At 45.8% G+C, this 13,729-nt stretch overlaps 1 protein-coding gene across 2 annotated transcripts in view; it reads left to right on the forward strand.

Annotated features, from left to right (window-relative positions):
- The window catches only part of PRKX (protein kinase cAMP-dependent X-linked catalytic subunit), a 91,218-nt gene extending 83,394 nt beyond the window's left edge, over positions 1-7,824 (forward strand). Inside the window, exons 8-9 of one of the 2 annotated variants that reach the window (XM_057717886.1) lie at positions 314-460; positions 3,130-7,824. In XM_057717886.1, the coding sequence (XP_057573869.1) occupies positions 314-439 (126 nt within the window). In that variant the 3' untranslated portion in view covers positions 440-460; positions 3,130-7,824. Of the gene's footprint in view, positions 1-313; positions 461-3,123 lie in introns of both variants that reach the window. The other variant, XM_057717885.1, reaches the window with a different exon arrangement.
- The last annotated feature ends 5,905 nt before the right edge of the window (positions 7,825-13,729 follow it).

The raw sequence follows: 13,729 nt of genomic DNA on the forward strand, positions 1-13,729 counted from the left end.
TCAAGCAAAAAACCAAACCCAATTTCAGTAGCAACGTCAAAGGTCACTGGTCACAGGTCAACATAACAAACATAATCATAATGAAAAAGTTTGAAATGTGAACATTATCAAAATGTGGCACAGACATGAGGTGAGCCAATGCTGTTGGAGAAAGGATGCCCACAGCCTTGCTCAGTGTAGGGTTGCTGCAAAGCTTCAGTGTGCAAAACACACAAGGTGTGCCACGTGCAAGAAAACGAGGCGGGCCTGAATGTAACGACGTCCTGGTGCACGCTCTTCCTCTCTGACCACGGCGTTGTGTCTGATCCCGCAGCCCCCCATCGTGCCCAAAGTGTGCGGCGAGGGCGACACCTCCAACTTCGAAGCTTATCCTGAGAACGACTGGAACGCGGCCCCTCCAGTGTCGCAGAAAGATCTGGATGTCTTCAAGAATTTCTGAACGTGAGCTCCCCAGCTGAAGGTAGGTCGTAGTCGTCGTCTTTTTTTGTTTCTAATATCAAGGCATCTTTTATTCATTCATTAATTTTATCAGTTGAATTATCTGCTTTCTCTTTCTTTCTTTCTTTCTTTCTTCTTTCTTTCTTTCTTCTTTCTTTCTTTCTTTTCTTTCTTTCTTTCTTTCTTTCTTTCTTTCTTTCTTTCCTTTCTTTCTCTCTTTCTCTCTCTCTCTCTCTCTCTTTCTTTCTTTCCTTCCTTCCCTCCCTCCCTCCTTCCTTCCTTTCTTCCTTGCTTCCTTCCTTCCTTCCTCCTTCCTTCCTTCCTTCCTTCCTTCCTCCTCCTTTCCTCCGTCCTTCCTTCCTCTCTCTCTCTCTCTCTCTCTCTCCCTGCCTGCTGGCTTTTTTCCTTCCTTTCTTTTTTACATATACGTGTATCTATTCTTTTTCAAGTTCGTTTCCCATTTAGGTTGTTACTTAATATTGAGCAGAGTCCCTTGTGCTCTGCAGTAGCTCCTTGTTGGTTGAACTTATTTACAGAGCAGAAAGAGTCTCACAGGCCTAGAGAACGAACTTATGGTTACCGGGGGGAGGGTTCGGGGGTGGGGGACGGGATAGTTAGGGAGTTTGAAATTGACATGTACACACGGCTATATTTAAAGTGGATAACCAACAAGGCACATCTTTACTTTTAATAGTTAAAAATCAGTGAGGTTGACAGGACCTCACGCTCAGTGGGTCTTGCATGGACCCAGTGGGGCTTATCTCCCCGATCCTGGCAGGAGTGATGGAGCAGCACCAGACAGAGTCCCTCTCAGGGCAGCATAAGACACAGCCAGTGCGTGTGGGCGGCGTGGTCAGGGCATCAGCCTCACCACCAGCATCTCACTCCCCGGACCCATCTGCCGGGGCAGCGTCTGTACCCATAGATAAGGGTCCTCAGAGACTGGTGCACCTGCACACCTGAGAAGCGTAGCTCCTGTGGTTCCTGTCCTGGAATCCCGGCGTTCCAGACCACAATACTTACCGAGCATTTCCAAAAGAGCTCTTGGGTCTCTTTTGTTTATTTGTTTGTTTGTTTATTGGCTGCATTGGGTCTTTGTTGCTGCACACAGGCTTTCTCTAGTTGCGAGCCAGGGCTACCCTTCATTGCGGTACAGGGGGCTTCTCATTGCGGTGGCTTCTCTTATTGTGGAGCACAGGCTCTAGGCGTGGGCTTCAGTAGTTATGGCGCATGGGCTTAGTTGCTCCTCGGCATGTGGAATCTTCCCAGCCCAGGATTCAAACACATGTCCCCTGCATTGGCAGACGGGTTCTGAACCACTGCACCACCAGGGAAGCCACGTGGGTCTCTTTTTGTTAAAAAGTGAATCATCTGTGGACACCTCGTAGGAAATTTGCTAAGGTTAATTTGAGATTTAAAAGAAATGGTTTTGAGTCTCTTATTTCCATGAATCTTTGAAGTTCTATGCCTGTCTGATTTTGAAGGTCTAGTTTATTTAGTTACTGAGTTAATGACCTTTTATTTTTCTCCCCAGTATGTAAGGGTTTGTTTTCATTTTTCAAATTTTTAAATTCTTATTTTGTTATTGAAGTATAGTTGATGTGCAATATTGTGTTTGTTTGAGGTGTAATAAAGTGATTCAGTTATATATATATGTATATATTTTTTTCAGGTTGTCTTCCATTATAGGTTATTATAATATATTGAGTAGAGTTCCCTGTGCTGTACGGTAGGTCCTTGTTGTTTATCTGTTTTATACATAGTCATGTGTATCTGTTCATCTCAAACTTCTAATACATTCCCTCCCCACTTTTCCCCTTTGGTAACCATAAGTGTGTTTTCTATGTGTGTGAGTCTATTTCTGTTTTGTAAATAAGTTCATTTGTATCATTTTTTAGACTTGTAGTGGAATTATTTTTAATGTGCTTTGGCCAATGATGGAGGTGCTATTTGATGACATTCTTTGGAAGAACAGGACATCATTTCATGATCACATTTGCTTTCTATGTATTCAGCCAGTTTGGAGTTTGCTCTTCTTCATATTTGAATCTATCTCAGTAATGTTGCCGACAGTAATTTGCGCGTGAATCGAAACAAAGATCATGCATTTTCCACTAAGAGGGATTAGGTGTGATGATTCTGTGCGAGAAGATGTTTCTTCATGAAGCGAAATCTCATGCCATAGGTGAGACCTGAGTTCAGCTTCATGACGGGGTTCCGGAGCTGTGTGACTTACCCGTGCATCTTTGTGGGAATTAACTGCTTTTCAGCAGGTGGCGAAGGTTGTTAGGGCAGCTGGCAGGGGACCATTCATCTCCCTGTGCCTTGTAGTTTACGTCATCAGAAAATGTTCTGTCTGGTTATCTGATCCTATGGCAAAGCATGTTGAAACTAGGATGTGGTTTTGCTTGAGTGATCAACCTCCTTTCTCAGTGAGGTTGAGGAGGGGCTCGTTCTGTGTATGATGACTAGGAAACGTGGAAAACCCACCTTTACAATACTGTGCGACTTTTCTTCTTAGGCATCTCCTCTCCTTAGCATTCAGGCTTGTGGGTCTTTGCGGGAAGAATTCCCAAGGAAAGTTTGGTTTCTTTCATGCTATTAGTATGGTGATGGTTGTTAGGATAACAAACTTTCCCCAGGTATTTCAAAACTAACAAAATCTCTTGTCTGATTTCATGCCAGAAACAGGGTGTGGTTTGAGCCTGCCCGGGACAGATGGCTGCCGCCTGGGAAAGATGGCTGCCCCCCAGGCAGACCCAAAGGAGCATCTTCTTAACGGGATAGGAACGTTTCCACGTTTACGTACACCCGGATGTATATAAAGAGATTGCAGAGCCATTGACGTTCGTGGACCTGGAATTATTTAAGCAACTGGAAATCGACTGCACAGTAGGACGTTTTGAAAAAATTGTTTGGTTGTAGATTTTATCTTCTTTTAGGCTTGTGTTCCTACTGGGATATCCTGGGTTTTTTTTTTTTTTCCTCATAGACTTGACTTTATAAGTTTGAGCTGAGCTTGTTCAGGTATAACCACAGATGGTGTGCACGCGTGTGTGTGGGTTTGTGCGTGCGTGTGAAAAGGACAGTATGCCTGCAGCACAGAAACTGTGCAGTGATGTAAATGTTCCTACTTTCCAGAGCCTGTGGTGTTTATGTCTCAGAATTTTTTTTCAAGAATCTCTTCTCTTGGGGACAAAATTTTAGAAGTATGCTATATGCATTTTTTTATCATCTTATATGCAATTGATGGTTCTGTGTGAAGAAAATATCATACGATGGTCTGTACCCAATATCTTTAATGCTTTGTGTCGGGTAGCCTTGGGTCTTGAAACCAGAAGGGCAGGGAAGGAGATGTGGGTTAGAACTTTAGAGCCAGACGAGCCATTGACCTTGAATGTTATTCAAGGGGTTTTCTCTATCACATTAAAAAATTTTCACACTCTGCGGGAGGGGTGGCTGTCTATTAATATTCCGGGTTAAATCCTTGAACCAAAACGCATCTCCCAGAGCAGACGAGGAGCTCTCTGTATTGGCTCCATGACCTTGTCCAAATGTTTTCTTTTCCCTTCGGTTTTGAGAAACGTAGGAAACCGGATGGATGCGACGGGAGTGTTGGGACCTCCCTCGTTTCTGCTGCATTTCCCTTCTCCTCGTCAGCGTTCACCCTGAGTGCATCTAACACCCTCTGGTTTCGTAGAGCTGGTGGGCTGGTGCAGAATACGTATTGGGGTGAGATTTGTTTCGCTTTGGGCGTGATGATGACGGTGCCCTGAAGAGGGCCCCACTGTGCCTTTCCTGTAAGCTGGACTTCACGAAAGCCAGGTGTTGGGTTGGTCGTGGTGAATGTGTGGCTGTCTAAATACGGGTCTTCCCAGAAGCAGGGCGCGGGCACAGGTCCTTGGCGTCTGTCCTGTCCCTCATTCATGTCCTTCTCTACCGTCTGCTTCTGCTTTCTGACTCTCAACTGCGCTGTGAAAATCTAAAGGGGGCTCTCGTGTTCTTCCGACTCTGACTCAGCTGGGGACCCAGAGGTGCTCAGACCTGCTGTGTCTCTGGTCACAGGGCCAACCACGCCCTTCGCCATGGAGGTCTGCGCGTTTAAGAAGTACAATGTAGAGTCTTCGGTGGCTGCAGGGATGCATCCAGCAGACATCCGAGACCTCTCCTGCATCCTCCCTTTTCCTGCCGAGAAAGGTCCAGCTCCTTGGGCAGCCGGCACGGGGGCAGACAGTGCCTGGAGGTGTGCTGGTGTCAAGGGTGGGGTGCCCCCTCAGCTCTCAGCCCCCTCCCGGGCCTCTGCAGCTCAGGTGTTCTTGGGTTACCCGGCGGGTTCTTTGCCATCGGCACTGTTTCTCCTGTTCTGGGCCAGGAAGGCATTTCTTCCCATAGGCTTTGCTTCTCTCTCTCTTCTGCAGACACAGCTAGGGGTGTGGAAAGCTGCCGTTTGGGAAAAATCATACATTTTTTTTTTAACATAGCAAGAATGTCAGAGAGATGCAGTCACCTCTCAGATTTGGCCATGAATCAGAAGGCAAGGCCTGTGTGTATCTGAAGGTGATACGAAGAGAAATGACAGCTATCAAAGCTTTAAATTGAAGGCACTAAATCACCCCCTTCTCATAAAATGGCCTTGTCTTCAGATGGAAATCAACTCCACAGGTGAGAGTCAGTCCAGGATTTAGCAAAACAAACCCTTTACAATGAGTAACTCAACAGAAATGTATTTTCGGGGGGTGCGCTTAGAGAAACGTTCCCACAGAACCGTGTTTTCAGTCTGTACTTTTTCAGGCAGCATGCTCTCTGGATTAAGCGGTGGGCCAACAGGGGCTAAAATTTTATCATCCAATTTCTGCGCTCTTTCCTCATTGAATGTTAGGAGGTTAGATCGGCGAAGTGAACCTGCACAGAGATACAGACCCACGAGGAGAAACCTAAGTCTCGTGTCCTCTGACTATAAAACGATTATTATTGGGAGGCCTATGCCTAAAAAATTGCAAAATAAATGAAACACCTTTCTTGAACACAGTACAAAATTGCAGATACACACGTTGGTCCCTGTGCGTATTGTTTGGCTTCGTTCTTCCTGTCCAGGATTTAATTTATGAGATGAAAATAGCACAAGAACGCGTGAAAATGCATTGCCTTAATTTTCAGCAAATATGCAGGAGAATCTAACATGCTGATGCATTGATGACTTTGTTAAAAATGCTGCCATCGGCCATGCAGAACAAATTGGAAATTAAAAGGAGATCCAAGGATGGCAGACAGCATTTGTCTCACCTTCTAGACCCTCACGCCCATTGAGTTATCCCAGAACGTCATCTGCCAGGGGCTTGGCTGTAAATTCAATGCTCTGACGTTATGCAAAGATGGGTGTGATCAAAACGAGTCTTAAACACGTAGAACGCTCGCTACGTACGTCTGACAGTTAGTTCACTCCCTGGAGGCATTCTGATATGTTCACATACTGGATGAAAAATAATCAGGGTGCAAAGTTTTGAAGAAAATGCATGGCCATCAACACAGCATTCAGATCTGGGAAAGGATAGATTTTTGTTTTCTGCTGTTTGATAAGTTGGCGCTATTTCCTTCAATGAGAATCCTATTTTAAAAAGTCTTTAGGAAATGCACACATGACAACAGGTGGATTGAGATGAGTCTTGTTTTTCTAAGTCGTACGGCATCACGTCCACGGTCACAGAAGCTGGAATCCCGCACAGCAGGAATGCGTCATTTGCCGGCAATGGAAAAATCGTGATTTCTGCTGTCGACTTGTCAAAACAGGCAAAAGAGACCCCAGCGGTCAGATACAGGTGTCCATATCACGCCATCGCGATGCTTTAAAACTCCACGCCCCATTCCTGCTGCTGCTTTTATAAATGTCTCCTGCCATGCTTTGTTTCCTTCTGTCCGTTCTATACGTCAGGACTAGCCTGCTGCCAGTCGGAGTCACCAGGAGCCCTGAGCCGTTGCGTGACGTGACATGCATTTGCCCTTTGCACGTACGACCTAAGTTGCCTCTCAGTTTGGAACCCCTTTAACTGGAACCCCTTTAACTGGAACCCCTTTAACTGTGAAATACGGCTCCATCCTGTTACCGCAAGACCCTGACGCAATGCCCCGTAGGCACCGAGGGCCGCCCACCCAGGTGAGCTCTGCAGGCTTCCCCAGGTCCCATCAGAACATCAAACTCCTCGCTCTAGCTACGGGTGCAGGAACGATTGGATTTGTTTTTTCCAGCCCTTTGATTTCCCATCACAAAATTTATGCCATCACAGAAGTCCTGATCACTCCCAGTTAAGATGTGAAATGAGATGCCGTCATTGTTCTTTTTCCAGTGGTCCGTCTACCTGGCGTGTATTTCACACCTGTTGGGCACATCTGTGTACTGTACCCTCTATGCCTCTTTCTGACTAGTTCAACTACCGTGGGTGCTGTCGACGTACCAAAAACAAAGAGAAAAGCACATGCACAGTTGTCTTGATATTTGAGTAGGGGTGTGTGTGTGTGTGTGTGTGTGTGTGTGTGTGTGTGTCTTGGTGGAGGTGGAGTGGGGGGGAGTGGGGGGAGGGCAGGATGCTTTCACCAAGCATGATGTTTTCGTGTCAAGCTTGTTTTTGCAGACCCTGTGGGGTTGCATCCGAGGAGCAGTGCTTCATAATCAAAAGGAGATACCCTGTAACCCTTTCCTCTACATTATTGTGTCTTAAGGTGTTCTGTTGATCTGCTGTTTGATCTTCCATGCTGGACTCCTCTGTTATTTAAGTAAAAGTCAGTACATGTGTGTTTTTGCAACTGGGATTTGAAGCCTTTCCACTCGCAGGTCGTCTTTCCTGGTTCCCTGAGATGCTTTGCCAGCTCTGCAGGGCGGTTGGAGCTTCCTTCTCTCTTGCGGGATGGAGCGCCTGGGCCGGTCTGGTGTGTCCCTGGCGAGTCACACGGGGAGCCCCGCCGGGTCATCCCAGCTTCTCATGTGGATTACAAAAAAAAAAAAAGAAAAAAGAAAAAAGAAAAAAAAAAAAAAGCCTGTTTCTAACCCTGTCAATTCCTTGCACATTGAAAATCACTGTGATTTGTATATATACCCTAGGAAAATTCTACTGCTGTCTAATTTATGGAATAATACTATCGATTCCAGGTTTGTTTAATAAAACTTTGTATCTTTTAAGATAAAGTGTGCCTCTGGTCTGCTTCTTTGGTCAGAGGGAAAGCTGTAGCTTTTCTTCTTTTATCTACCCTAGGTGTCTGCATTCTTTATCTTTTTAATTTTTTTATTTTTTAGTGAGATATAATTGACCAAAAAATTATGTTTGTGTTAGGTTTACAACATAGTGATTCTATATATGTATATGTAGCAGAAAAACACCCCGGTACAACTAGGTAACATCTTTCCCCTTACATAGTTACAAAATGATTTTCTTGTGCTGAGAACTTTCAAATTCTGCTCCCTCAAAACAAGTTTCATATATATGATACAGTATTGTTGTATTTTCTTCTGCAGAGGGCCAGATGCTCAATATTTTTGGCATTGCGGGATGAGTGGTGTGCAAAAGCAGTCCTAGACAACATGTAAATGAAGGGGTGTGGCGGTGTTCCAATAAAGTTTTATTTATAAAAAGAGGCTGGGGGGCCAGATTTGGCCAGGCTTTGCCAGCCTCTCATCTGGTACCCGAGGGTGTCTTTGCCAATCACCTTTGCAATTTGCTCAAAATGTGCCTCTATCATTGTCATCCAGAAACAAGATATTTTTAAATTTCAGTCTCATCACTTTTATAACTTGACACCCAGCTTTCCAAGTCCCCTTTGCAGTTTGGTGAAAAGACCCTGCCTTCCTCACTGAACGTCAGCCCCTGTGTGATTTATAACACTCATATCACATTGATACAGCCAGGTACCAGGCATCACACCAAAGGAAGGCTCACATAGCAGCCTGTTTATTACTTGGTGACCAAGCTTGTCCACTTCTGCTTATGGGATTCCTTTGGGAACCTCTCCACGGGCAGGCACGGCAACGTAGGGTCTGGCTCCAAAGCTTCTGGGAATGACAGCGCCAGATTTTCAGTAGAGTAGGTGTTTAGGGGGTGACATTCTGATTTGAGAGAGTGAGGGAGAGTGTGTGTGTGTGTGTGTGTGCACGTCCATACATGTTTTAGGAGAAAATGAGAAGGCGTTTGTTGAAGGACTGATGGAGATTATCCGTGGGGTCTGTGTTGCAAAGCATCTAAATCCTTCCCTCTCCTCGGCCATTTTGGATGCCCTCATTGGTTTCTTTTGATTTCTTTTTCCTTTTATTTTTCTCCCCCGTAACCATACTCTGTTCCTGGAAGTCTGGAAGCCAATCTCATTTTGTGTTCTTGTTAAAGAATCCAACAGCCTTGTCTTAGGAAGTTAAGGAAAAACAGGTGTGGCCTCAGCCTGAGGCTGTCTCATGTACTGCCTGCAGAGAAGAATGTTTTTTCTGTTTTTGGAGCTCCCCTTCCGTGCAGGACAGTGAGATGCCTGCTTTACAGGTTATCTTTTTTTTTTTAATTCTAATATGTTTGGCATATAGCAGTCTGATAGGTGTTCCGTGTGTTGGTTTCATATATTTACATATTGCAGTATGACTGCCCTTGTACCAACAGCCATCATCTCTGTCAGGTTACATAATTATCATTTGTGTGTGTGTGTGTGTGTGTGTGTGTGTGTGTGTGTGTAATAATGAACTAGTCTCTTAGCAGGTGTCACATTTATAATACAATATTATTGCCTAAAATCACTGTGCTCTGCATTAAATCTCCAGGACTTATTTACCTGCTAGTTGCAACTGTATACCCTCTGATCAATATCTCTCCTATCACCCCACCGCCAGCGCCTGATAACCACCGTTTTACTCTGCTTCTATAAGTTGAGCCTTCTTGGTTTCCACATAAAAGTGATATCATACACTACTTGTCTTTCTCTGTCTGACTTATTTCACTTTGCATAATACCCTCCAAGTCCACCTATGTTGTCGAAAATGGCAGGATTTCCTTTTTTATGGCTGAGTAATATTCCATTGTGTACATGGACCACATCTTCTTTATCCGTTCATCTGTTGACGGACCCTGAGGTTGCTTCCATGTCTTGGCTGTTGTAAATGGTGCTGCTCTGAGCCTGGGGGTGCAGATACCTCTTCAAAATGCAAATCAAAACCACAGTGAGATACTACCTCCCACCTGTCAGAATAGCTTTTACCAAAAAGACAAGAGATACCTAATGTTGGTGAGGATGTGGAGAAAAGGGAAGCCTCCTACACTGTTGGTGGGAATGCAAATTGGTGCAGCCACTGTGGAGAACAACAGGAGGTCCCCGAAAAATTAAAAGTAGAACTACCGTTTGATCCAGCAGTCCCACTCCCGGGCGCACGGTATCATCTAACATTTAAAAATAGGATATCCGCCTGCACCTTTAAAGGTAATGAAATTGAGGCCAAGAAAAGACTAAGTTATTCACACAGAGTCTCACAGTTATTAAATCACAGAGCTGAGATGTAAGCTTCATCTGATTCTGGCTCCTTCCAGTGCACCATGTGACATTTCAATGATAAAAATACTAGGACGGTCATTGAAGAAACAAACAACCAGATTCTCTGTGTTCAGATGAAAACATTGGATGCCGGGCAAACTGTCGAATGCTGAAGACCTGCAGTCAGTGTATGGATAAGAGCACTGACGATGGGATGCTTTGCTTTGTCTTAAGGCAGAAAACCATGATCTACTTGAGCCCTTTGGAGAGCCAAATTTATTAACAGGCAGAAACTTATCAAACGTATTACCTTCCAGAAATACAGAGGAGAGACTGTTTTATAAGCCTGTGAAGCTATGGACTCAAGATAAACTTTCTGTTTTTAAATTGTGGTTAAAACACACACACACACACACATCACAGGAGATCTACCCTCAATGAAATTTTAAGTGCCAGGTACAGTATTGTCAAGTATAGATGTTGCTAAATGCAAGTTTGTGTGCCTGACAGAGAAGAGAAAGGTGTATTGCAGGGCCTCGCAAGGAGACTGATGGCTTGTGCTTAAAAAACCCTAAACTCCCGGAAGAGTTCCAGCAAAGCATTTTTTTTAATTAATTAATTTATGTATTTTTGGCTGCGTTGGGTCTTCGTTGCTGCACACGGCCCTTCTCTAGTTGTGGTGAGCGTGGGCTACTCTTCATTGTGGTGCACGGGCTTCTCGTTGTGGTGGCTTCTCTTGTTGTGGAGCACGGGGTCTAGGCGCTCACGGGTTTCAGTATTTGTGGCACGTGGGCTCAGTACTTGTGGCTCACGGGCTCTAGAGTGCAAGCTCAGTCGTTGTGGCACATGGGCTTCGTTGCTCCGCGGCATGTGGGATCGTCCCGGCCCAGGGATGGAACCCGTGTCCCCTGCATTGGCAGGCGGATTCTTAACCACTGCGCCACCAGGGACGTCCCCAGCAAAGCATTTTTAAAGGCAGCGTGAGGGAGGGGTGTGGCTGGTTGCTGTAAACTTCTTGGTGTGGGAATCCTTTTTTCTTGCAGCCATCCATGTAGGTCGTCCGTCGGGTCACCATGTGCCTGTAAGTCTGCAAGAAGACAGATGGCACTCACTGTTCTGCAACCTTTTATCTCTGTCTGAATGGGAAAGTGTTTACACTCTGAAAGGTCAGAGCCTTGAGAATGGTCTATCCGGTATGTTTCAGGCGGTGGCAACATTCTTTTACAAAAGCTGCAGAGCCAGCATGACTAAGCAGAAGGCAACGGAAACACAGAGGGTAAAGTCCCAGGAACACATCCAATATGGAGTCAGATTTGGTTTTACCTGTTCACACAGGCACCGGCGGTATACAGCAGCTCCCGAGGATGTATCGCTCTCACGTAACCGAAACTTTATACCCGTTGAACAGTGAATGACCCCGCACTCCCATCCCTCTCCCCGCCGCCCCTGGCATCCACCATTGGGGCTGGGTCAGATTTCACCCGAAATGCTTCCAGTTCTCAAGAACATCGCGGAGAAGAGACTCAGCCCTTGGTATCTGGTTAAAAAGGTCTGGCTTGGAGCAGGCTGCAGATTCAACTGTTTTACAGCCCCCCGGGGGCCAATGTCTCGGAAAGCCACTGGCTGAACAGTCATTCCTTCTCATGAATCAGAATCTGTCTGCAGGCTGTTTAAAACCAGTGCCTTAGCAAAAGAGGGGGGGAAAAAATCCACCAAAGGCGAAGGTTTTAAAGTGATGTCATTCCAGTAAGTGGGAAGGAACAGAGGTCAACTTGGCCCACGGAGATCCGAACTCTGGCAGTTCCAATCCACTGTGCTTATTTTTGTCAAACTGCAGAATCGCAACCCAGATGCCTCAAAGGCAAGTGGGGAGGATTAGCCGTGTGCAAAGTACATCCTAATACCCGAGAACGCTCCATTTCACGGTGGCCAGATGTTTAGAGCTGTGGCTTTCTCTTGGGAATCCGTTGTCTTGTCCTCCTAACCCTAAGTGAAGGAGCCCCTGGTCCTCTATGAGGGGGAACGTACGCCGCTTTCAGAATGTCATCTTAAAAAGAATTGGGGCTTCCACAGAGATCCCCTAATTCGTGCTTTTCAAACCTATACGGTGGTCATGCTGAGAAACATATTTGCCATCCAGAGTTGAAACCACGTCTCAGGCTTGGGTCTTGCTTAGTATTTGAGAAACACTTTTGTGGGAAACCCACAAGAGGCTGCTGTGAATCTCTTTCTCTCTTGCTGATTTCAGGAAGGACTGAATACTAGGCATGGGTTAGAGGAAAGTGGTAGCTCTCTTTCCCATTCGTGTCTGTGAATTAAAAACTTGATCCTTTTTTCGTTTCTTTAATTTCCATTGTTCACCACAGAACACACCAGCCTTTTGGCTAGTCTGTGCATTTTTTAAGCTCTTTATTGGAATATAATTGCTTTACACTCTTGTACCAGCTCTTGAGGTACACCAAAGTGAATCAGCTGTATTTATACATACATCCCCATATCCCCTCCCTCCCACAACTCTCCCCCACCCTCCCTTTCCCGGCCCTCTAAGGCATCACCCATCATCGAGTTAATCTCCCTTTGTTATACAGCAACTTCCCACTAGCTATCTTTTATACAGCTGGTAGTGTGTATATGTCTATGCTACTCTCTCACTTCGTCCCAGCTTCCCCTTCGCCCCCCCACCCCCCAACCCCGTGTCCTCCAGGCCATTCTCTGCATCTGCATCTTTATTCTTGCCCTGTCACTGGGTTCATCGGTACCATTTTAATCTGTGCATTTTGCAGTCAGTTTATGAATGTCTGTATGGGAGTCGTATTTTTTTTTTCTCCAGCCCTCATTCCCAGTCTCTGCACGTTTGTACTTTGACAAAAAGTTGGTCCAGAGATTTTTTTTCTTTTCTCTCTCTTTTTTTTTTACAACTGTTGGGTCAAAATTGCCATGAACATTGCCTGCGGCCGTTAATTTTTTACAACGTGCTCTGGGATGGCCGCTTGGACGGATTTTCCTTTCCTGACGATGGTGGAAGGTCTCTGTCAGCTCTTGGCAGCTGGTGACGGGGCAGCCGGCCCACAAGACGTTTCCAGCTCTCATTGAAGATGTGTTGCGGACCGGGGTTCTTGGCCTCCTTAATCAATAGAAATTGATCAGAGGTCAGACGAGAAATTCAGGCCAGGCTTTATTATAAGGGGCCCTGGCGGCAGAGGGGGAGCCAGGAAAAGTAACAGGTTCCCTTTCTCCCTCGCTTGCTGAGGGGGTGCGAGCTGGTTCCTTATACGGGGTGGGTAGGGGCGGGTCCAGGGGTCGGGCTAGAGGGGTGGCTTAGGTGGTCTGCCCACCCCTCAGGTGGTGTTGACTTCAGGGGGCATGCGCGGTACCCTGCTTTTCCTCCCGACCCCCTGCTTTGGCTCCAGGCTCTTCAAAAGTGGCAGTTGGGTATTTTGGACCCTTTGTATCTTTTGTCCAGAATTTGCCCCAACTGTGCACGCATACAGTTGTTTTCAGTCCCGCAGTTATTTTCAGTCCCATATAGTTTCTTTGTATTTTGTTGCTCGAGGAGAGGTGTGTCCAGGTGCAAGCCCTGCAGCAGAGGGTCCCAGGTCCCAGCCTGTCTCAGATCTGCATAGGCATTTCGAGTTCTGAATACCTGGGAGGGTTCTCTTTTCAAAAGGGGAAGAGATGCTATTGGAATTCTCAAAGCATAGGTTGAGTTTTTTGCTTTTTTTTCCAATATCAATTTATTTATTTATTTATTGGCTGCATTGGGTCTTCGTTGCTGCGCGCGGGCTTTCTCTAGCTGTGGCGA

This window comes from Hippopotamus amphibius, chromosome X (genome assembly GCF_030028045.1).
Source record: "Hippopotamus amphibius kiboko isolate mHipAmp2 chromosome X, mHipAmp2.hap2, whole genome shotgun sequence".
NCBI lineage: Eukaryota > Metazoa > Chordata > Mammalia > Artiodactyla > Hippopotamidae > Hippopotamus > Hippopotamus amphibius.